This window comes from Sminthopsis crassicaudata, chromosome 2 (assembly GCF_048593235.1).
Source record: "Sminthopsis crassicaudata isolate SCR6 chromosome 2, ASM4859323v1, whole genome shotgun sequence".
Lineage (NCBI taxonomy): Eukaryota > Metazoa > Chordata > Mammalia > Dasyuromorphia > Dasyuridae > Sminthopsis > Sminthopsis crassicaudata.
Genome location: NC_133618.1, coordinates 259,899,595 through 259,925,357, shown reverse-complemented (window position 1 = coordinate 259,925,357; position 25,763 = coordinate 259,899,595). Strand labels below are relative to the sequence as shown.

Sequence of the window (25,763 nt, the reverse complement as noted above, 5' to 3'; positions counted from 1 at the left end):
TAAAATAGGAAAAATCCATGACTACAAGGGCAAGTATCCCTATCTACATTTACCCATTCCACCAATTTTCTCATCCTCTTCTGCCTTCAGCATTCTTGGCTCCATATAATCCCTATATTCAAATAACTATTCCTTTCCCTTATAGTCTTCTGCCCTCTAGTGGTCATAGTACTCTCAGTTGTATTTCAATTTTGTAGTTTTGTACCATGATAAAAATTTCAACTTAATCGCCATTTGAAATGGCAAGAAGAGTATAGTGAATATGACGTAATTTCATACATTCACAACATTTGTTTGAGTATTTATTTTTTACATGCACAATCCTGGACTTAGTGCCATTAAAGATATAAAAGAAATAATGGAAGCTGACCTCAAATGGTTACTTATTTTATCTTTGATTCTTTCCTCAACAATAGAATTTTTCCTCTAGGAAAAATCTCCTAAGTATAGTTGATGTCCAGGTTTCCTGAAATTAAGAAGATAGGTCCCAAAGACTCAGAGACACTCATTATGTATTGGTAGAAATAGGAAACCCTTTATTTCTCCCATCACAAACAAAGTTCATAAGAAACAAAGGTAGGATGTGAAATAAGACTTGGTGAGATGAGGAGGGAAAGAGATCTGGGCATGAGGAAATAGCAAGTAAGAATGTCCAGAGTTGGGAAATATAATTTCTAGCATGAGAAATTAGCAAGGAGGCCAGAGTCATATGGATTGAAGAGTCACAGTGGGGTACGTGGAGTAAGAAGTCTTAGAAAGTTTGAAAGAAGGGGCAGCTAGGTGGCGCAGTGGATAGAGCACCAGCCTTGAATTCAGGAGGACCCGAGTTCGAATCTGACCTCAGACACTTAACACTTCCTAGCTGTGTGACCCTGGGCAAGTCACTTAACCCCAGCCTAAAATTTAAAAAAAAAAAAAAAAAAAAAAAAAAAAAAAAGTTTGAAAGAGACCAGGTTATAAAAGATATTTAAAATCAAACAGAGAATTTTATATCTGATCCTGGGGATGATAGGGATTTATTGAATGAAAGGAATATGTCATATGATTAGCCCAGTATTTCAGAAAGATCAATCTGACAGATGAGTAAAGGTGGGAGGGACCGGAGTGAAGAAAGGCTTAAGCAAAGAAACTAACCAAAAGACTATTGCAGGAGTCCAGGCTTGAGGTAAAGGACTAACTTATGTGGTTACAGTGTCATAGGAGAGAAAGAAGATATATGAGAGACATTACAAAGGTAGGTTATGTAACAACAGAACATTTTAATAGATTAGGTATAAGGATAAGAGTGGGGATCTGAGAATTACACATAGTTTGAAAATCTGGGTGACTGAGGATGATATTACTCTCAACAATAATAGAGAAATTATAAAGAGCAGAAGGTTGAGGAAAAGATCATGAATTCCATGTTGGACAAATAATGAAATAATACATTAGACTTCTCAAGGAAACAAAAATACTATTGAGGGATTGCTGAAAAAATAGTGCCCATTGCCCTCAGAGCAGCTGTTACAGAGACCCATCCAAGCAACTCAGCTAATTTTTCAAGGTTGATAAGATCCAGATCTCTCCAACTATAGATACATGGCTCTAGATCTTCAGCTATAGTCATCCTCTGTGGGGGATTCTCTTCTTTCTTCAAGAAGCACACTGTGAGGAGGCTGATGTCCTAATAGTCAAACTCTGGTACTTTCTTTGGAATTAATCACATTTAAATGGAAAATCCATGAAAATTCATTTTGTGGTATTCCTGTCTCCAACCTGTATTCAAGAAAAACAAAAAACAGACAAAAGACAGCCAGGACACAGAGATTCAGAAATTCCCCCTTTCCCTCACCCCTCCCCCAAGTTCAACCTGTGCTTCTCTAATAAATTACCTGGAGACACAAAGAGAGATCTCCTTTCCCACACAATTTACTATGCTCAGATCTAGAAAGTCAATGCTGTCTATCTATAACAAGAAAAGAGAAAAAGAGTAAATAAACTGTTTTACAGCACACTTTTCTAGACTACTGGGAAAAAGCAGATCTTCTAAGAGGAGCATGTCTCTCATCATATAAATTGCCAATCATCCTATAAGTCACTGGGAACAAATCAAAGTTTCTGTGTGCTCTCTAGCAAGAAGCTGGAAAATACATCTATTTCTCTGGGTGGTGCTCTTTGGACAAAGGTCTATCCTATAATACCATCCATTCAATTGGGAGATTCATCAAATGTTTCAATTAATAATACTTCTTGTTTTTTTTTTTTAAATGTGCTACCAACATTCCAGGAATTTATCATTTAGAAATGTAGAGAAAACATAAGCACTAGTTTAATGACACTACATGGTCAATGAGAATAATAAAGACATCAGGTTCTATAGAAATTCAAGAAAATAGGATATTAATAAAGATAAGAATCATCAATAAAAACCTCAAAGAGGAGTTGAGATTTGAGCTAAATCCCAAACAACTAATAGTATTTAAACAGGTATAAGGAAGAAGAAAAGATAGAGAGAGGGAACAACATGTTAGGATTAAGTTAGGAATTGGTTCAAACCAATTGAAAAGAAATTTAACAATAATAATTAAATTTGTTCACCTAGGTTCAAAAAAAATGATTTTTAAGTATAAGAATACTGAACCATTGATAGATGATAGTTTTTTGTTTTTGTTTTGTTTTTTCTGAAAAAGACCTGAGAATTTAATGGACATAGTATGTTAAGGTAGCTTAGAAAGCTAATGTGCTTTCCGGCTATAGTTAGAGAGAAAAAGTTCCTAGATGTAAGGTGATGACCATCCTGCCATATTCTGCTTTAATCAGACCACCCCTGGAATATTGTGTTCAGTTTGGGATGTCAAATTTCTGAAAATTCATTGACAAGATGGAGAAGAGTTAAAATGGTAAAGAACTTTGAGTTCATGCCAAAAAAGGGTCAATTTAAAAAGCTGGAAATATATAGCTAAAAGAAAACATTTAGAAAATATGACAATGATTTTCAAGCACTTGAAGGGACAACATAAGAAGAGGGATTAAACTTGTTTGATTCTGAAAGGAAGAACTAGAAAGTAGCAAAGAGGTAAATTTAGGCTGGTAAAAGGAAACATTCATTTCCTAAAAATTAAAGTTGTGCAAAAGCAGAATAGGACCTTTAGGCCTTGTGGCCTTGAGAAGCACACTTGGAGCTTTGTTCTGGTTTAATTATCTTTTTCAATTTGAGGCAACAATGGAGATTCCAAAATTGACTTTTGTTTATATTTTCCAGATTAAATAATACTATAGGTTTTGTAGTAAGGTAGAAATGGAAAGTAAGATATCCCCTGCAAAAATTGTAGTGTTCATTAAAAATATATAATAATAATAATATTCAGGTCTTTATGATAACCAATTTTAATACTGTTGTGGAATCCTATTGTGAAATCTCCATATATTTAAAATTGTTTTGAAGGCATCTAAATAAATAGTACATTATATCTCAAACTTTGTGATCTTTTGCTTCTTCAGGAGTTTATTCAGATTTCTCTTTAATTCTAAGTTTCAACCACCCAAATAAAAAGTATAATATTTTCTGTTTTTCATAATTTGGTAATAAAAGTTGAACATTTATGTGTATATATATATATAGATAGATAGATACATGTATAATGTGTGTGTATATGTGTACACATGTGTAATGTCCTAACTACTTGAGGAAAGTAACCTCTTTGTTCTCAGTTTTCTATAAAATGAGAATGTTAGAGAATGATGATTTAAAAAATATTTTCCAGTTCCGAACATATAATTCTATCATTATGTAATTAAAAAACAAAAAGAAAAAAAAAGAAAAAATTTAAATATAAAACACAATTTTCAAAAAATATAAACACAAGTATAATTAGGTATTATTCTTATTAATGCTTAAATGTTTCTCATCTTAATTCTTCTCTTCCTTGTCCCATGACTTTAAAGAGAGGAATATTTAATTCTTTTACTCAGCTAACATTGGTATCATATTCTTCCCACAGCTAACACTATTTCCTAGCTCTTAGAATTAAAAGTCTCTAGAGCTTTTAGACAATAGTTCTTTAGACAATAATAGCTCTTTTTTTAATTCCTAAAGAAATTCCTCAGAAGTTTTCAGTTCCCTGCCCTACAAAGCTCTTTATTCCTTCATATGACTTGGAAGAAGTCAGAAGACCAAAAAAAAAAAAAAAAAAAAAAAAAAAAGGAGGGGGACTATTAGGTAGTACTGTGGATAGAACACTGGTCCTTGAATCAGGAAGACCTGAGTTCATATCTAGCCTCATTCTTTTCGGAATGCACATGAAGAAAAATCTAAAATGGAGACCTCATCTAACCCTTACTTTTCACTATGAATTTGGAAAAAAAAAGTTAATGGAGGAAATCTTCCAATCTGGAAGAAGGCAGAGGTTAGACAGTGAAAGTGAGCATCTCAGCAATTCTTTCACAATTTCTCCATCCTTCCCACACGTGGACAGTAAGGGATTTGTTTAAAGACATTAAAGAAGAGGAGGAAGAAAGTCATTTAGCTTGGATAGAAATTTTATTTTTATAACATATGAAATATGTGAGAATTTTAAAAAGGAGATAGTGAAAGGAGTTCCCTTGCCAGCAAAAAGAAATAATTGTAATTCATAAAATTCTATTTAGAATAATTTAATTCATGTTTAAATAGGGACACTAAATCACATGCATGAAGGAAGGTAACACAGGGGCAATGAACTCTTGGATCAACTAAAATGAAAGCATCTTCAATGAAAATGCATTTGCTATCCTGACACACTACTCTAAGCACTAGTTCTGAAAAGAGAACACTGTGTCATGAAAAAAACATCTCCTAAGAGGTTGTAGAATTCTTTAAAATACAAATTGAATAAAAATATGTCTGTATACATGGGGAGATGGATATGGTTGTTTTTCACAGAATATTTGAATCTATAACAAAAAGTCCTAAAATATATTTCAAATATGCATGCCTTCATGGTAAAGAGAAACAAGCATGGTCATTTATTCAAAAGAGCTACCAAACAATTTGAAGATCATCCCCTTCAAATGACTTTGTTTCCTAGGTTGGCTAGCTCAGTCAGGCATGTCCCACTTTTATTCTTCACCAGGAAAGTATTTAAGACCTCATCCAAGGAGCACTTGGTCATCTTTACTCTTTCTCTCCCCTCACCTTGCTGGGGGTAGAAGCAAAGATCAGGTAAAATAAGTCAACAGGCACAGGCCAGGGTAGTTGGCACTCTTTAGGCAGCTTTTGCTCTGGCAATGATACCCATAGGATTTCTTTACCCTCAAGATTTTAAAGATCAAATTGTTTGAAATTATTAGTAAAGAAACTTAAAAGAAACAAGGTTGGTGTTTAAAAAAAAAAAAAAAAAGTCATGGTCCCAAGACTCCTATTTGTATTATAGCTCAGTAGCTCAGGCCTGGGTGATTAACAGAAGTTAAAGAAACTCAAGAGAGTCAATTAGAACAGGAAGCTGGGGCAAGAGAGTGAGAGATGCTACCAATTAAAAGTGAATAAAACCTACAGTGCCAGGGGACAGGATTCTTGGCTATTGCATCAGTCAAGTTCTAACTCTAGTTCCCCAAACAGAGAGGAAAAGTGAAGGGCAGAAGGGAGTGGGAAAGGGACATAAGTGGGTCACACACTCAGCCAAGATTTCAGCTCTTATCCCAGGTGAATGCAATTAAAATACAACAGGCAACCCTTGGTCAACAGAGGCCTGGGCCTGGTGGATGGGGAAGAAATAAGCAAGTTCACAGGAAATCCCCAAGAGAATCCCAAGAAAAGGTCAGGCCTCCCAGGCCTTGTGACAGGCCTTCCAGATAGGAAAGAGCATAAACTCTAGTATAACAACTCTACTACTAACTTAAGGTAGTTACAATCAAATCATATCATACTATCTCCATAGGGGGAACTAAAATTAGTAAATCCCCAGTACAGTTTTCTCTCCCCACCTCCCACCCCCATCCCCTTCATTCTACTCTCTCCTACCTCCACACACAAAACATATGAGGGAGAGAGACAGAGAGAGAGAGAAGAAGAGAAAGAAAAGGGTGAGAGAGACAGAGACATACAGAGACAAACAAGAGAGACCCAAAGATAAAGACAAGCAGAGAAGAGAGAGACAGAAACAGACAGAGAGGGAGGCAAGGAGGATGGGGGAAAGAGAGAGAAGGAGGGAGGGAAGGAGAAAGAGACAGATACATGGACAGACGAGATGGAGGGAGGGAGGAAGGTGGAGAGAGAGAGGAGGGAGGGAGAGAGACAGGAGGGAGGGAGAGAGAGAGAGGGGAGGGGGGAAGAAGGAAGGAAGGAAGGAAGGAAGGAAGGAAGGAAGGAAGGAAGGAAGGAAGGAAGGAAGGAAGGAAGGAAGGAAGGAAGGAAGGAAGGAAGGAAGGAAGGAAGGAAGGAAGGAAGGAAGGAGAGCAGATTTTGGTAAATACATTTAGATATTTCTAGAAGTTAATAAAAAAAAAAAGCCTCATGGAAAGGTTAGTTATACAAACCATGAGTTCATCAAAGAAGAAAAGTAGCCAATTGAAAGATTACTCATTCTTCCAGACATCTTAAAAAGCTCTTCTAAAGGAGGCAGGACCTTGGTTTAGCAGACCAGGTCCCCACACCTACACTTCCAATACAGCAGAGCTCGGGCATCTCCCTTGTCTTCCCATTCTTTCTGCCTCATTTACCAAATTCTGGATCTCAAGTTAGGATTCCACTCCTTTCAAAAGAGAATCTGAACTAGTACCTTGCACAAAGTAGACTCAATAGATGAGTTCCAGCTCTTGGCTCTTAAACAAGGTCCCTGCTTTATCTTAAGACCCTGTAAATCTCCCTCCTGAATTCTTCCTTCCTACACCATTTCTTCCAGCCAGTAAGTTTCCAGCTACCCCATTTCTGTAAAGGACAAAGCCATCCTCATTCTCCTTCACTACCTGTATCTAGTTTTTGAATACTAACATATCTCTCATATTTATCCCCTTCCCTCTAGTCAAATGGACACCAGCCTAGTTCAGGCTCTAACTCCTCCTTTCTAGACTGAGTTACTGCAGAAGTCATTCAACCCATCTCCCTGCTTCATCTTTCCCTTCTCTAATCCATTCCATACACAGCTGCAAAATGATTTTTTAAAAGTCCATCAATAAGCATAGCACTATACTAAGGGCTGAGGATATAAAAAGAAGCAAAAGATAGTCCTTGCTCTCACAATTTAATGGGAGACAACATGCAAATAACTATATATAAACAAGCTATACAAAGAATAAATAACAGTGGGAAGACACTAAAATTAAGAAATATTAGGAAAAGTTTCCTGTAGAAAGTGGAGGACTTAAAGGAAACCAGAGTAGATGAAGAATATTCTATGAATGAGACAGTCAATGAAAATGACTACAGCTGAGGAATTATGTGTCTTGTTCAAGGAAGAGCTCAAGGAAGCCAATGCCCATTGGACTAGATTGATGAGGGATGTAAGGTAGAAAAACAGGAAAGGTCAGGGTAACAGAAAGGGAACTAGGTTATGAAGAGATCTAAACATGAGACAACTTTATTTTTGATCCTGAAGTTAGGGAACCATTGGAAATAATTAAGCCTGCTTAATTAAGCCTTACGAAACATAACAAGACTTACACTTTAGAAAAATCACTTTGTCAGTTAAGACAAGAGGAGAGATTTGTGGCAGGCAGACCAACCAGCAGACTGTGACACTAGGCCAACATGATATGTTGCACCAGTGTGATAACAGTAACAGAGTTGAGAGAAGGGGGCATATATAAGAGATGTTGCAAAGGTGAGATGAACAGGTCTTGGCAACAGACTGAATATATGGGTGGCAGACCAGAGTTGATATAATACCTAATGGTTGTAAGTGTGAAAAAACAGAATAGTGCTCTTCACAGTAATAGGGAAATTTGGAAGCAGGGAGGGTTTAGAAATAAAGATGAGTTGTTTTACAAATGTTGAGTTGAAGACATCTTAAGGACATCCAGTTTGAGTTGCCAATAGGCAGTTGGAGATGCAAGATTAGAGGTCAACAGAGAAGTGAGGGCTAATTAAGTAGATTTAAGAATCATCAGTATAGAGACGATAAAACCCCCAGGGGTTCAACATATTAAACAATACATACAGAGGAGGTCCAATATTCAGTGGGACATGCATGGATAGTGGTCATGACCTCAGTGAAGATCCAGCAAAAACAGAAACTATCAAAGGACCAGAAGAGAATGCTATCTTAAAAATCTAGAGAAAAGTCATTATTAGTGCCAAAGGCTACAGAGAAGTCAAAGACAAAAATTGAGAAAAAGCCATTGGATTTGGCAATTAAGAGATCATTGGTAACTATTTTCAGTTGAAAGTCAGAAGCCTTATAAGAACAGTGAGAAAAGTAGAAACTCCTATTTGCAGATGGCCTTCTCAAGTTTAGCTTAAAGGGTAAGAAATACAGAACAAGTTAGATTTTTTTTTTTAAGATGATAGAGACATAAACATACTTGTGGACAATAGATTAATAGCCAGTAGTTGGTGACAAATTGAAAGTATAAGAGAGGGAATATGATAGAAGACAATTTGTTGGAGAAAATTAGATGGAATGGGATTATTTGTACAAGAAAAGGGATTTGCCTTGACAGGAATAGCCACCTCTTCATGTGAGATATGAGTTGTGAATCTAGTTGCAAAAGTTGTGCATCTGAGTAGTGAGAGGAATGAAGGGAGAAACAGCTTCAATTTCTTCAATAAAATATGAGATAAGGTACTTAGCTAAGGGGAGAACAGTGAAAGAAAGAGCCATCAGAGCTTTGAGGAAGGATGAAAAAATTTGCAAGAGCTACTGATGACTGGAATAGTGAGTTAATTTAGGAAGATATAAAAGGATTGCCTAGAAGTGAGGGCCTGTTTGAGTTTATGTAACAAATTTGTAGTGAACCAACAATCAAGTTGTGTGATTTTCTCCATCTTCCCTCACCAGTAAGCATGTTAGGAGAGAAGGCAGTAAATGAATGAGTGATCCAATGCTGACAACTGATTATAAACAGGAGCAAGGGATTGACTATAGTACTTGACCAGTCCACCAACTGCAATGGTTCAGTTGTAGATTACTCTGCTGGACTTTTAAAGCCTACCCCAAACTGGCCCCAACTCCATTTCCAATCTTTATATGACTCTCCTTCCCAAATTATGGTGTCCCCCCCAAACTAGCCTTCTTGCTGGTCCTCACACATAACACTCCACACTCCAAAGCCTGCCTCTGTGCTTTTGTACTGGCTATTCCTCTTAACTAAGACACACTTCCAAGATGACAGGAACAAATAACAATGAATGTTGGAGGGGCTGTGGGAAAACTGGGACACTGATGCAATGTTGGTGGAGTTGTGAAAGAATCCAACCATTCTGGAGAGCAATCTGGAATTATGCCCAAAAAGTTATCAAAATGTGCATACCCTTTGACCCAGCCATACTACTACTGGGCTTATACCCCAAGGAACTACTAAAGAAGGGAAAGGGACCTGTATGTGCCAAAATGTTTGTGGCAGCCCTTTTCATAGTGGCTAGAAGCTGGAAGATGAATGGATGTCCATCAATTGGAGAATGGTTGGGTAAACTATGGTATATGAATGTTATGGAATATTATTGTTCTATAAGAAATGACCAACAAGAGAAATACAGAGAGGCTTGGAGAGACTTACATCAACTGATGCTGAGTGAAACGAGCAGAACCTGAAGATCATTATACACTTCAACAATGATACTGTACGAGGATGTATGCTGATGGAAGTGGATTTCTTCAACATGGAGAAGAGCTAATCCAATTCCAATTGATTAATGATGGACAGAACCAGCTACATCCAGAAAAGGAACACTGGGAAATGAATGTAAACTGTTATTTTTACCTTCTGAATCCAATTCTTCCTGTGCAACAAAAAATTCGGTTCTACACACATATATTGTATCTAGAATATACTGTAATATATTTAACATATATAAGACTGCTTGCCATCTGGGGAGGGGGGGGGGGTTGGGGGAGGAAGGGAAAAAATCTGAATAGAAGTAAGTGCAAGGGATAATGTTGTAAAAAATTACCCATGCATATGTACTGTCAAAAAATGTTATAATTATAAAATAAAATAAAAATTTTAAAAAAAGGGTAAAAATAAATTAAAAAATAAAAAAAAAAAAAAAACTAAGACACACTTCCTTTTTTCTTTATCCTCTTATAATTTCCACTTTCCTTCAAGCGCTACTTTCTCCATGATTCCCTGATTCTCCACCAAGTAACAAAATGTCCTTGCTTACCCAAATTTACCACGTACTTACTTTGTATATATCTGTCTATAAATTGTTTCCTCCAGTGGAATGTACATTTTTGAGGACGTGAGGCATTTCACTTTTGCCTTTGTATAAATATCCAGCACCAATTTTAGTGCCTAGCACAAAATAAGTATTTAATAAATACTTGATTATTTCACAGGGTTACAGATATCATATGGGGCCCTGTAACATCTCTCTGGGCAGTCTAGAGCAGGGGTTCTCAAACTACGGCCTGCAGGCCATTTATGTGGCCCACAGGGTTATGACAAATGGGCTGAGAGATAGAGACAGAATGTGAGTTTTTGTTTTTACTATAGTCTGGCCCTCCAACAGTCTGAGGGACAGTGAACTGGCCCCCTATTTTAAAAGTTTGAGGACCACTAGTCTAGAGAATGAAACCGCTCCACAAGATGCCAAATGTGTCAACTACCATAGGGATGCTACAGTTCTTACCCATCCCATTTAATTGTGAAGACAGCAATCTGGAAATGGGTTCTTTAACTACTTCATTTCTATAGTATTACCAATCTATTTGAACCATCCTACCTAGAAATCTAACCTTTGTTTAAAAAAAAAAAAACCTCAATTATTATACTTCTTCATCTAAAGCAGGGGTGGGGAACATCTCTCAAGCTATATAGGCCCCAAAAACCATTTGCATAATCAACCTCCCATTGCCTGAAGACTGTAAGCTGATAATTTTGCTATGTTATAATTATCCAAAAGCCTCTTGGCAGAAAAAAAAAGATTCCTCACCAGCGATTTAAAAGCTGTGTAGAAATTGAAAATTTTATAAAATAATTTTGCTCTACAAGGTAGCTAAGTACCTTTATATATAAACATATTTTATACCTCTCTGTTTCTATATGAAAGTATGGAAATAGACAAATAGCAAAAGGCAGGATTTAGGTTAGATTTGATAACAGTAACTTCTTTAAAAAAAAAATAGAACACTGTTGATCTAAAAAAGATGTGACATTGTCTTTCCTGGATATTTCCCAGAATAAGACGACTACATATCTAGAGTTGAGAATGTGAATTGAAAGAATATAGTAGAATCAAGGTATTTAGAACCCAAAGATTCCAGCAAGCATAAAAGAACATGAAAATGTCAGTTCCTCCCATGGCATTTTCCATAATCTACTAAAGGTGGACCAGTGGACATACTCCTAGATTAGTACCCAGCAAAGAGCTATCATTTATGGATTTCTTCATGGGATTCAACACTCTCTTCCTTATCGTCCTCCTAACTGTCCCTTTGCCCCACTACGGAGCCCCAAAGACCTCACCCACTTACTTTCTTATGTAGAACTTAACAAATCTGAAAAACTCCCTAGATCAGTAAGAAAACAAAAATTATAGAGGAGTGAGAACACTAAGTAGGATTACTTTTCCCTTCTGGTTCAAAAGCAGATCCATAAATCAAAATACAGCCTAAAGAAAAAAAGGCAGCAAGAGCCCTAGAGAAATCAAAAGCACTTTTGTTTTTCTTATATTTCTGGTATGATGTTGGTGTTGGTGTTGTACATATAATTCTGTGTCTACAGGGAAATTCTAAGTATGGTGGGGACAGGGTGACAGTAGTTTTCAGAGAAAACACTGAAAGTTGATTAAGATAACTAAGAAGTCCTGTGTTGCTTAGAAAGTTATATTTAGGAATACTGGGGCCTGGAGGTATTTTGAACCCAAATAAGCAGCCAGACAAGCCTTACTACTTCCTATTTGTCCCCCTACTCATTCAATCTAAGTGCCACTATGTGAACACTAGAGAGGGAAAGAAAGGAGAAGAAAACTTAACAAACTACAGGTGACTTTGTTTTTCCAAATGAATTTAATTGATGGCCCCAGCTTTACAGAAAGGGCAAGACCTTGACTTAAAATAAAAAATAAAAAAAGCATTGTCAAAAAACAAACTATAAAAAATTTTAATCCCTCCCCCTAGCAATAAATATTAAACTAATATATACACACATGGCTCAGGGAGGATTCAAGAATAGAAACTCTTGGGGTCCCAGCCCCATAGCCCAGCCCCAGGACTCATACCTATCCAATGATCTTAGCCCAAAATACAGGGATCAATTAAAGCAACAGATGGTATCCCAGGCAAGGGGGAAGGCATTGAGGAGGGCTGAGACAGGGCAACAGAAGGACTGGCGGAAGGGAAGCTAGGTTAAGTAATATGGCAAAAAAGGGAAAAATCCAACCCAAACACATGCCCACCCCTCTGAGTCACTGGGTAAGAGTAATCCAGCCTCTTCATTCCCTGGAACTTCACTCCATGTCTCCACTTCTTCTCTAAGATGTGAGTCAGAGAGTCATTCACTCTGGGGTCGATATGCCACAGTAGAAGCAGCCTGGCTGCTGGAGCCTTGTGGCTTCCCATTTACCACCAACAAAAGGGGTGTCTCCACACGAATACAGGAAAAGGAATAGTTCTGGGGGAAAGAAAAAAAAAGATGAATATTGGTTTTGGATAGGAGGAAATTCCAGAATAGGTCACATCACCCCCTCCTACTCCTCCTTCTCAACATTCATGTGCTCAACTTCATCTTACATTATCCTAGGCTGGGCTACAATTGGAACTGAGCATAAAGAGAGAATAACTAAGAAGTGTCTTAAGCTTAAGTTAACCTTATCAGAGAGAATAGGGGTTTTAGACATGGATGGAAAAAATCAAAAGGGATTCTGAGAGAATTCTACATTTCTTCAATGCTCTCTAGATAATAAAAGAAATAGCTTGTATAGAAGGAAAATTACCAGCATAAGTTTTAAGGAAAACAAAAAAAGTAGGAGAAAAAATGGTTTTATAAGTTTTCTAATTATAATAAAACATACTAACTCACTATACCTCAGAGTCACCCAAAGATTCCCTGAAAGTTGACTCACAGATTCACTTGGTTTTACAAAATAAGTTGGGGGATTTCTATCAAAGATCCTATTATCCCACTGCAGGTTTGGGATAGGACAACTGAGGTCCTGGTAAGGGTTGAGTTCCCTGTTTTCAGATGTGGTTTAAAGTTGAAAGAGAGGATATGGGACCCATCACCCACCTTTCCTTTATGCTGGATTTGATGTTGTCGGAGATGGGGTTCAGGGATAGCCACAGAATCACCAATGAGCACACCCCAACTCTGTACCATATTATACACTGTCACGGCAAAACAGGGTCCCTCAGAATCCACCAGGCCAAATGTGCTGCCAAGAGTAAAAAATACAAAGAGTGTTGGCAGAAGAGAAGACCAAAAACAAGGATTTTACTAAGAAAAACTAGAAAGATAAATAAACTTTTAAAACCAGCTTCATTCTCTGATATCTCCCAAGAGGGCAGGGCCACGAGGCATGCATTAATTACCATTATATATCTTTTCCAAAATACTTTTAAACTATCCCATGTATCCAGAGTCACTCAACAATTAATAATGATGAAACATCAACCAAATTGTTGTGGCTAAAACTATGTTTCTTGTTTATCATTTTAATTATTGTCTCATCTTCCTTCAAACTTTCTAACTTCTCCCAGTTACCCACATAAAATTTGAATTCACAAAGCACCCCCACATGACTTCCTCTACCCCTATACTTTTATGGTGGGGGAAAAGGTGAGGAAGAATAGGAAGGCAAAAAAAGGGACAACCTGTTTTCAACAGTCTAGGAAACTCCCAGGATGGGGGGGGGGGGAACTTTACCAATGCTTATTGAGAATTCTGTAGTTCTGAAATCTGTAATCTTAGAAAGTTACAAGGTAAAATAATTAAAATGTCAGGACTTGAATTCAGTCCTTTCTGATTGTAAGGCTAGCCCTCTATCCACTACTATACCACAGTGTCTCCCATAATTACTTCTCATAATTACAATTTTATTTAATTGGCCCTTTTCTTAATAGCTTTCCTTCTCTTTTTAATCCAACATACCTAGGATAACCTCCCTAGTCAAGCTCTTTTCCTCTTTTTACTTAAACCTCACCTCAAAGCTATCAGCTATCAGGATAATTAGACACATTCACCAAACAGGACAAAGCAAAAGCTCGGGTAAGATCATCACAAATTTAACAGTGCACCCCTCTGAGGCCAAGGGAAGGATGTTTTATCCAAGCAAAAGACCACTCTTGGGACATAAACCAAAGGGAAGTGAGTTGATTTTCAACTCTACCCAGAAGCCACTAAGACTACGGAGAGTAATCAAGTAGGACCTCAATTGCCAGAAAAAAATCTAGGCAGAACATTGGATCAATATAGACACTCACAAGGGCACCTTCTCTTCTGTGGTAAGGCTGAAAAGGACCTTGCCCAACACTACAGTACCACTGTTTATGCCAGGTTGCAAAGTATTCAGTGGCTTTAGCTCCAGTGCCATCTTCTGCCCAGAGGCTGCCTGATAGCGCCCATCCCCACAAGGGCCTAACTGGGCTGGGCGAAGACTTCCCAGCATGCTCTGCAACTTTTTAGCCTTCACCTTACCCTATAGGTGATGAAGATAAAGAAAAGACATGTCAAAAAACCAGCCCCAACCCTTAAGCCACATTGTCCCCATCCCTTCCCACCTCTATCTAGGTTGCCATTCACACAGCAAATTCCAATCCCAATAACCCCATCATGAGAAAGAGGATGAAAATCAATCCATTCAGGTTACCATACCTTGCTATCAAGTAGGCTGGTCAATCTATCTAGGAATTCTAGAAGCTGTTGCTCTCGTTGCTGAGGCTCTGGCCAGGCTGGGTCCAATGCTGCTGCTCTAGAGAAGCCTTCCAGGGCCTCCTCATAGTTTTCCTCATATTTATGTAACTGCATATAAAGAAGTAATCAAGATTTTTCACACACATACACACACAATATGTGCACCATCATTAACTAAACTTTCTATAGCATTTTAAAGTTTGCAAAATTCTTTACATACATTGTTTAGTATCTCTTTTATATACTATTAATTTAATATCTAAATGAACCAAGTCTTACAAAACTTTTCTTTTCCAACTGTATCCTCTTTTCTCAGGATCTCCCACTCCTTCATTCCATCTCCTTTCCTTCTAGAGTGCCTATTATCATACGAGATTGGGCTATTCACCCCATTCCACACATTTTCTATTTTCTTTAGATATATGTTCCAAATTTTGCTATAATCCTACTCAGTTATATCCATAAATTGAGGCTTTATACATTGTCCCATCAATAGGCTTACCGTAGCCCGGTTCAGGTGGAGATCTGGATTGCTGGAGGCAGTCCTGTCCACTTTTTCCTACAGTAAAAATTAAAAAAAAAAAAAAAAAAAAAAAAAAAAAAGTCATTCATTAATGATTTCTGTTTCAGACACGAGACTGGTCATTCTAAACATGGCTTGGGGCCTCAAAGAAGTTCTAATATTTCTCTCCATAACAAAGAGTCCCCTATCCATCTTTGGTTGTACTCTTATTTCTGCTATAAATAGGGGCTATCTGGTCAGCAAAGGGAGGGGATAAATACCCAGATAATGAAACCTCATAATGAACAAGATAAATGAAATTAAAGCTGGTGATTTGTTTATCCATGTTTCATGTATATTTTTAAAATATTACTAAAACTATTATAAGAATAAAATTAATAAATGTGAAAGCATTTTAAGTGAATGACTGAATAAAAAAGCATTTATTAAAGCTATATCCCAAGAACTATACTAAACTTTGGGGACACAAATGCAAACAGAGACAGCCCTTACTCTCAAAGAGCTTACATTCTAATAGAAAGAGACAACATATATAGGGAAGTAATGTCCAGAAAGAAGTATTTGGGTCTAGAAAGTCACGAAAATGGTAAGCAGAACAGTAAAACAATCCAGAGACATGACCTTTTCAGAGGTAAGGGTAGTATTGATTTAATTATAATTCTCTATCTAGCTATCTATCTATTTATTTATTTATTGGCTGGGGTTAAGTGACTTGCCCAGGATCACACGGCTAAGAAGTGTTAAGTGTTGAAGCTAGATTTGAATTCTGGTCCTCCTGAATTCAAGGCTGGTGCTCTATCCACTGCGCCACCTAGCTGCTCCTGATTATAATTCTCAAAGCAAGAGGTGGAAAGAAAGTATTTAACTCAGTTTCAACTGAGTAATAGAGAACAAAGGAATCTGAAGTAACAATAGATACATCCAAAAAAAAGGTTTCTCTTTCCTAACCTCATTAAAAGTCAGATTAAAAAATCATATTCTAGGGGTAGCTGCTTGGCACAGTGCATAGAGCACCAGCCCTGAAGTCAGGAGGACCAGAGTTCAAATCTAGCTTCAACACTTAACACTTCCTAGCTGTATGATCCTGGGCAAGTCACTTAACTCCAATTGCATCAGCAAAACAAACAAAATTATATTCTATCTCTAAATTTGAAACTCAAAAGTAGTTATAATACAGCAAATGGAAATACAAAAATGTGCGCTCCCAGTAGAACACAGAGGCCAAGCACACAGTAAGGAATATATAATACATATAAGGGAGTGTATATATGTATGCACATATGAATATACACAAATAGGCATATGTATATGCATATACTACTTTTTTTAAATGTGTTTTAAGATTTAAATTCTAAAAGGGGAAGAAAAGAAAAGGATCTTTTGTGAATTAAAGGCACAGTATAGATTATGAAACCTGCTAAAAATCTTGCCCTTAATAAAGGTATCTATTCTTTGAATAGAGAAACATTCCTCAGGACAAAGGTACTAGAAAAATACAATTGCAAACCAGGTAACTAATTTTCTTTTGCTAACAGAAGAAGCAAAACTGTGAAATGTAAAAAGTAGTATCCCTGTGCAAAGAAAAAGATGCAGAAAAAGAAGAGTAGCAAAGAAGGTCTGAGAGTTAAATGAGTGAAAAGGCAAATCAATGCTTTCTAAGAAGTTGTGTAAGTAGTTAGAGGATAGAAGGAAACTATCTGCAAGAGTTGTTTTCTTTTTTTAGGGGAAAAGTGATTCTGAAGCTAGGAACTATGTCCTACCAGGTCTTTGATACAAAGAAAGCATTCAAAATTAATTTAAGTTTTTTCCACTTAAACCAGAAAGAATTCCAGGACTATACTACTAAGTTATTAATACATACCTCATTAGGTCAAATTTAATCAAAGAGACACATCATGTTGCCATTTTTAGTGTTCTTAAAATGAGTTTGTAATGTTAGTAACTGATTATTAAAAAAAATTGCCATTAACTATTATTATAAGTACTTTAAAATAAAAGAGTTAATATTTGTAGTCACATGAAAAAGTGTTCCAAATCACCTATTGATCAGAGAAATGCAAATTAAGATAACTCTGAAATACCACTCACATCTGTCAGATTGGCTAAGATGACAGGAAAAGATAATGACGAATGGAATGTTGGAGGGGATGTGGGAAAACTGGGACACTGATAAATCGTTGGTGGAACTGTGAATGTATCCAACCATTCTGGAGAGCAATTTGGAACTATGCTCAAAAAGTTATCAAACTGTGCATACCTTTTGATCCAGCAGTGTTTCTACTGGGCTTATATCCCAAAGACATTTTAAAGGACGGAAAGGGACCCACATGCACAAAAATGTTTGTGGCAGTCCTCTTTGTAGTGGCAAAAAACTGGAAACTGAATGGATGCCCATCAATTGTAGAATGGGTGAATAAAGTGTGGTATATGAATGGTATAGAATATTATTGTTCTATAAGAAACAATCAGCAAGATGATTTCAGAGAGGCCTGGAGGGACCTTCAAGAACTGATGCTGAGTGAAATGAGCAGAACCAAGAGATCATTATATACGGCAACAAGATTATATAATGACCAATTCTGACGGACGTGGCTCTCTTCAACATTGAGATGATTCAAACCAGTTCCACTTATACAGTGATGAAGAGAGCCACCCAGAGAGAGAACCGTGGGAACAGAATGTGGAACACAGCATAGCACTCTCACTCTCTATTATTTGCTTGCATTTTTGTTTTCTTTCTCAGTTTTTCTTTTTCTTCCTTCTTGATTTGATTTTTCTTGTGCAATAAGATAACTATATAAATATGTATACATATATTAGATCTAACATCTATTTCAACATATTTAAGTGTATGTATTGGACTACCTGCCATCTGGGGGAAAGAGGAGAAAATTTGGAAAAAAAGATTATACAAGGGTCAATGTTGGAAAAATTACCCATGCATATGCTTCGTAAATAAAAAGCTTTAATTAAAAAAAAAAAAAAAAAAAAAAAGTTAAATTTCTATAGAAAGAGCAAAAACTGATGTCATTGCTTGCTATGTTCTTTAAGCCTATGGAAAGTCTAAGACAATTGTTTCATGCTATTCACCTGGTGGTAGTTCCCTATACCACAGGCATGTACATAAAAAGAATAAACAACTCTAAATGACTAACTTTGTAAACTCAAACCTACAAAGCAACAGTAAATATCTCTCATGCTAAATACTGAAAGGCCACAATCATTAGTATTAGGAATCTATTGCTACCCACCCCCACCTGTCCCAAGCAATCATTAATACTCACTGCTTGAGCATAAGCACTAAGAGCTTGCTGGGAAATCTTAGGGTTCTGTCCTGCATTGAAGAAGAGGGATAGGTATGCATTCCCTAGGATATCTGAATAAGAAATGCAAAAACAGTTAAATAATTAGCACAAACCCAAGTTATTCTCCATAATCAGCACTAGATCCTTCCATTCATCCCATAGATCCTGTTGTCTAGGGTGAGTGGGTCTCATTTTAAAAAGCCTTGAGCAGGAATTCTTAACCTAGATCCAAGACCTTAGTTTTAAAAAGTATTTTGGTAAGTGTTTTTCAATACAATTAGTAACCTCTGCAAATCGCACATATTTTGTTTTATACATTTAAAAACATTGTTCTGAGAAGAGACCCACAGGCTTCCCCAGACTATTAAAAGTCCCATGACTCAAAAAAGTTCAGAAATCCCTGGATTAAAAGCTAAAAAAACCCAAAATCTATTAACTCCAGACTCAAGGCAAAGACTGTGGGAATAGTTCTGACTCAACCCCTATGTGCACTGAAATAGTATAGTTACCCCTTCACAAAAATTTTGCAGGGGGTCCCCCAGATTTAATAAAAGAAAAATCTACTACTCCCAAAATAAAAGACATGAAATCCTCTAAGAAGGCACTCACACCACGAACGTCCATCATGCACATCCATCTGCACAGCTAATTTGGCCTGCCGGACACTGTCCATAACATTACGGGAGTGTTCCTCACTAGTCTCGGCCCGCAGCTGACGAAGCACCATTGACAAATTCTGCAGAGAGACTTTGTTCTTGTACTGCAAATGAAAAAGATATACGGTCAACCCCCCAGGAACCATCCTGACCCCATCTCTTCATAAAATATATTCCCTAAGCCCATCTTCACATCACTCTCATTTCTAAATTTAAGTCTCATTTTTATCATTCTTTGTTCCCATCCCCTATGTTAGTTCTATATCTAACTCTATTTTCATTCCTGGCTGTCCCTCACCCAAATCCATTACCTTCTCCCCTTCTTAGTCCTTTGTCCCTCATTCCCTCTTCCAGGTTTGCTCCTCAATTCCTGTTTCTAGTCTTCTAATTCTGGTTTAGTTTCAACCTGGCTTTCATGTACTGTAGGGAATTCCTAGACAGCAGAAGAATGTCATCCTTTCCATATGTGATTCCTGTAAATATAGCAGGAAGCTCACATGGGAGAGGGCTCCAGAGAAGCAGGTGTGTGCAGCTGCAACATCCCCTTTCTTCCAGTACACCTCACCCAGCTGGTTCCAGGCTTCCACCAGCTCAGGCTCCAGTTTCACAGCCTTCGACAAAAGCTCCTCAGCCTGAGGACTATAGTCAGGAGTCACATTCAGAGCCTTCCCTGTCAGCATTAGAACCCAGGCCTTTTCCTGGGAAAAGCCTATGAAGGAAGAAAAAGTAAAAGAAATTGAAATATAAGACAATCTTAAAAGGGTTCTTTCCCCCAGGGAACAGGTTCACATCAGTGGGAAGATTTTGGGAAAATTATCATCAGCAAAAGTATTAAATTTCTACAAAGTGTAAAATGCTATATTAACTGCTGGTGTCATAAATTATTATAGGTTAAGGCATGATCCTTGTCTTCAAGAGGCTTATAGTTTACATGGAAAGTGTACATAAAAATAGGTCATGTACATACATACATATATGCATATATGAATGAATTAATAAATAAACATCAGTATAAAGCTTCATATAAACGTATGCATGGTAAAAATAACTGACTACAGAAATTTGCTGAAGAGAAATATAACAACTGAGGAAAGACTTCAAGAATCCAAGTTATCACTGTTGTTTAGAACTGCGAACTAATCTGCCTATAAAATTGTGCACATCCTTGGACTTAGCCATACAAACTATTAGGTCTATATCCCAAGGAGATCAAAGAAAAAGGACTATATATACAAAAATATTTTAATAACCCTTTTTGGGTGGCAAAAATTGAAAATTAAGGAAATATCCATCAGTTAGAGAATGGCTGAACAAGCTATGGATATATGAATATGATAGAATACTATTGTAAGAAATGATGAAGGGGATGTTTTCGGAGAAATCTGGGAAGACATGAACCTATGAAAAGAGAAATGAATAGAACTAGGAGAATATAGTAATTCTGTTCAATACAATGATCTACCAGAATTCCAAAAGATTCATGTTGAGAAGTGCTATCTACTATAGAGAACTGATGATTCAATGCAGACTGAAGCTTATATTTATTTCCTTTCGTTATTTTCCTCGTCTTTTTTTTTTCCAGAGACAAAGGAGATGGAAGAACATAAATAATGTGGAAATATGGTTTTGAATGATTCTGTGTGATTAATGTGTAATTAATAATTTGCCTTTTCAGAGTGAAGGGAGAGCTAGAACTTGAAAGTGAAAATTCTTTTAAATCCAAGCTATCAATAACCATATTAAAAATATGGCCCAAATCATTAATCTTTAGAAAAAAATTAAAACTCTGCAGTTCTACCTCATACCCATCAAAATACCAAATATGACAAAGAAAAAAATGATAAATTTCAGAGGGGTTACAGGAAAACAGACACATGCTGTTGGTGGAACTGTGAATTGTTCTAACTATTTTGGAAAATAATTTGGTACTACTCCCTAAAAGTAATTCAAATGTGTGTACCCTTTGACCCAGCCATATTACTATTAGGTCTATACCAATGAAAGTGGGAAAGAATCTAAAATATTTATAAGGGGCAGCTAGATGGAGCAGTGGATAGAGTGCTGGCTTTGAATTCTGGAGGATCTGAGTTCAAATTCAGCCTCAGACACTTAATACTCCCTACCTGTGTGACCTTGAGCAAGTCATTAACCTAAATTGTCTCAAAAACAAAACAAACAAAAAATAAAATATTTATAGCAACTCTTTTCATAACAATAAAAATCTGAGGGGGCAGCTAGGTGGCGCAGTGGATAGAGAACCAGCCTTGAAGTCAGGAGGACCCAAGTTCAAATCTGGTCTCGGACACTAACACTTCCTAGCTGTGTGACCCTGGGCAAGTCACTTAACCCCAGCCTCAGGGGGGGAAATAAAAAAATCTGAAAATAAGAAGTGTGTCCTTCTACTGGGGAATAAGTAAATAAATTATGCTATATGATGATCTAATAGAATAACACTGTGTTAGAAGAAATGACAAAAACAATTTAAGAGGAAACTGGGAAGATGTGTGTGAGGTAATGCTGAGTGAAGTGTGCAAAACAAAATGGACAACTTTGTATAATGACAATAATGCTATAAAGAAAAGCAACTTTGAGAGACTTTAGAATTCTGATCTTTATAATGACAAAACATCTTCCCTCTGTTTATTCCTCCAATTTATTGTCTCCAATTTATCTTGTCTACTGGGCACTGGGAGATGTGAGACTAGAGGTCAGGAGAAAGGTTAAGGCTAGATAAATAGGTCTGGGAATTTTCCGTATATAAAAGTGATCACTGAACTAATGAGATCAATAAGAAAAATAATTTAGAGGGAGAAAAAAGGAAGGGGAAGACCAGTCTTGGTAAACACTCCTGGTTAGTTGGCATGATCTTGTAGAAGCTCCAGACTGAGAAAGGACTGTCTGTCAGACAGAGGAAAACAAGCAAAAGAAATTAGTGTCCCAAAAACCTAGAAAAAACAAAGTGTCATCAAGGAGAAAAGGAGGATCATTAGTATCAAAGGCAGCAGAGAGATCAAGAAGGATGATAACTGAGAAAAGGCCATTAGATTTGGCAATTAAGAGATCACTGGTAACTTTGGAAAGAGATCAGAAGCCAGACTGCAGAGTTAAAAGAGGAGAGGAAATGAAGGTGCTGATTACAGATTCTTCCAAACTCAATTTACATGTGACCTTCTAAAGAAACGTATCTTCCCAATTGCTAGTATCTTCCTCTTGTAAATTACTATGTATAAACTTTGTATTTAATTTTCTAAATAGATACTGTTTCCTCCCAATTAAAGGATGAGCAGGAACAAATTAATTTTTGTCATTGTATTTCTAGAACCTAGCAGAATGCCTGGTACACAATGGAATTTATTAAAAACTTAATTAATGAAGTTTGGAAGGATCATTGAAGACCTAGTTCAGACTTCATTCTATAGATCATAGGCTGCCATTGAAGGTTTCTAAGTAATAGAGTAGCAAGACCAATCTGTCACTATAGGAAAAGAATTCTGGAAGCTATACGTAGATTTGAAAGGTGATACTCAAATATTCTATGTATCCATTAATTATGATCTTTAGCTATCAGAAAGACTTGTTTGGGGCAGTTAGATGATACACTGGATACAGCACTGGCCCTGGAGTCTGGAGGACTTGAGTTCAAGATACTTAACACTAGCTGTGTGGCTGTGGTCAAGTCACTTAACCCCAACTGCCTCAACAAAAAAAAAAAAAAGAGAGAGCTGTTTTGTTGATCAACTAGAAGTGACCTCTTTACAGAAGTGACCTCTTTACAGAACATACAAAGGGAAGAAAGTCCATCTCACTTTCCCATTGATATTCTATCTTGAATCTTGAGAGTCATACCTACTGCTTCCCCCATCTTTTGTAGAGTCTTTTCCATTTCTTCTCGAACATCCTGATTCTTCTGACCAGCATACTCAACTGGATGTGTCTCGAAGTAGTGGTCCCGAAATGCATAGAGCTGGTCCACCAATTCCTAAAAGTATATTTAAATGAGGCCATCATTTAAAAAGAACAAAAAGCAGAGTAATCTGAGACTGGCTAGTCACGGGAAATGATTTTTTAACGTGGAAACATCAACTCCCTGCAGAGTAGCAGTTAGAGTAAACAGGTCAGAACAACAGGACTGGGATATCAGAAAGCCACAAATCACAACATAAAGCTAGGATTGCAGGCTCGTATTTCAGAACTTTGTTCTCCAGTGTTCACCAAAAATGTGTCAAGGTCAGAATAACACTTCTCTCTCCATTATCAATAATCTGTAGATATGTTCTGGTCTTAAGGAACTGGACTTCAATCACAAACTTGTCTGTTCTATTATTCTTGGCCAAGCCCTGAAACTGAGGCTCACAGAAATACATCATTTTTGTGATATTCACACTAGGACATTTTTCTGGGTTCAACTAAAAAGGGTCAGCAGAGGCCTCTTCTACCTCCAAAAGTCTATAAAAACAAAAACCTTTTCTCAGCTTTCTAACCTGACAATATCAACTTAGTCTTTTCTTCTATCTGTTTTCTCCTGTTTCTTTTTTTTTTGCATAATCCCCTGTCTACCCTCTACAAGGTTACTCTGGAACAGGGGTTCTCAAACTACGGCCCTGACCCAATGCGGCCCACTGAGGACGGTTATTCAGCCATAGGGTTAAGACAAATGGGCTGAGGGGCGGAGACAGAGTGTGAGCTTTTGTTTTTACTATAGTCTGGCCCTCCCACAGTCTGAGGGACAGTGAACTGCCACTGTATTTTAAAAGTTTGAGGACCGCTGCTCTGGAGCGTCCAATGCAACCGTGATCCAATATTAGGGGAATTCTTTCAGCCCCAGTCACCACCAATCTCCACCTTATTTTCTCCACTTAGATCTGGGATCTTAGATCTGAAGCTAGAAAGGACTTTGGAGATTACAGGTCCTGTTAGAGGTGCAGAAGGTCTGAAACCTTTATCCAAGGCCTTCCAAGTAAAAAGCAGCGGGCCCTGGATTTGAACTGCCTGCCGTCTTTTTAAATGGCTCTGAAGTTTTAAAAAAAAAAAAAAAGTTGAACCAAGTTCCTCGGGATGAGTTAAGCCAGATGTGGTTACAATTGGTACTGCTTCAGCCTGAGTTAGCTGTTAAGGCATCTTTCACAGATTTTAGAAATCCCCCTGCGCATAGGGGATTATGTTAAATCATTATACAGTAAATTAAATCATAGCATAGGGCGCTCCCACTCACTGCCACCTTCCTCGGGGGCTGCCTGTCTCAGCCACTGGCAGTCCCCGGACCCCGGTTATAGGAGTACGTAAAACAGGCACATGAATCAAACATTTACTGATAATAAATCACAAGTCTGCCACGCCAGAGTCACGTCCGGGGCGCCCCAAGCCACAGCTTAAGAAACTTTGAACTAGACAATTCCCCGCCCCCACCCAAGACAAAACAGCACTGCAAGAGAAGTGCAGGACTGTCTACTTCGGTGGCATGGGGAATGGTAAACAAAGCAGCCTCACCACAAGTGCATAGTGGGTGGACTTGCAGAAAGGGGGAGTTGGAGGAAGTGCCCCCAGTGGGGTTGGAGAGAAAAGAAAATCCCTACCAGAGCACCATAAGGGAAAGTTAGCTGCTAGGAAACAGCCCCTCCCCCAGAGTGCTCAGTGGAAATGCCCGGAGCTCGCAGAGCATCCCGGCAGCAGGACCCGCCCCGCCCCCAGCCGCTGCAGCGGCCGGTACACAAATGGACCCCCACCGCACCTCGTCCCTAAACAAGGAAGCTTCATAGCCCCACCCCCCACCCCCGGGGCAGGACACTTCCGCACCCCCAGTAACGGCCCCCCCCACGGGAAAGAGCTTGTAGAGTAACTGCACCCCGCATCCTTCAGACACCAGAAGTGCGCACGCCAGTAAACCCACCTAGCGGAAGAGCTTTCGCCCCCGGCCCTACCTGCAAGCACTGCACGGGCTGCTTGGCTTCCTCCTCTTCATCAGCCATCGTTCCTGCGGTTGCAGCCCTCACCTCCCCTGCGCTTCTACCACAGAGAAACAGGAACTCGCGCGGAGCCACAGTGACACCTAGAGGAGGGGAGGCTCCCGTACGCACGTAGCGCCGCTCCCGACTTACGACCCCGGGGTCTGTCAGTCCGTGTACTCCTAGGTGGCCTAGGAGCTGTCTGCGAGCGAGCCTCCGGAAGGCAGCTCGGTGCAGGGGGACCTGTCTTCATGGATATTATTGTGTTCATCTGTATGTCCCTGAATATTACATCCTACAGTATACAACACTATGGGATTGGGAATGGCCCGGATCCGCTAGCTACCTTGCGCTCGAGGCCGGCACATTC

At 38.1% G+C, this 25,763-nt stretch overlaps 1 protein-coding gene across 1 annotated transcript; it reads right to left on the bottom strand.

Moving 5' to 3' along the window:
* Positions 1-12,106: 12,106 nt before the first annotated feature.
* On the bottom strand, positions 12,107-25,483 carry TTC5 (tetratricopeptide repeat domain 5). The gene is made up of 10 exons (XM_074289154.1): positions 25,370-25,483; positions 23,298-23,430; positions 19,949-20,160; positions 19,405-19,555; positions 18,775-18,866; positions 15,470-15,526; positions 14,929-15,075; positions 14,538-14,752; positions 13,345-13,489; positions 12,107-12,729 (listed from the first exon to the last, which is right to left on the bottom strand). The coding sequence occupies exons 1-10, from the start codon at positions 25,415-25,417 to the stop codon at positions 12,610-12,612; spliced, it is 1,320 nt and encodes a 439-aa protein (XP_074145255.1). The 5' UTR covers positions 25,418-25,483; the 3' UTR covers positions 12,107-12,609.
* Between the last annotated feature and the right edge of the window lie 280 nt (positions 25,484-25,763).

Excerpts from the sequence above, each read along its gene's own strand:
- TTC5 (XM_074289154.1), bottom strand. The coding sequence starts at position 25,417 with ATGGCTGATGAAGAGGAGGAAGCCAAGCAGCCCGTGCAGTGCTTGCAG. Across the intron at positions 13,490-14,537 it reads ACAGAAGAGAAGGTGCCCTT|CACATTTGGCCTGGTGGATT; the intron begins GTGAGTGTCTAT and ends TACTCTTGGCAG. Across the intron at positions 12,730-13,344 it reads AAATCCAGCATAAAGGAAAG|AACTATTCCTTTTCCTGTAT; the intron begins GTGGGTGATGGG and ends TCTTTCCCCCAG.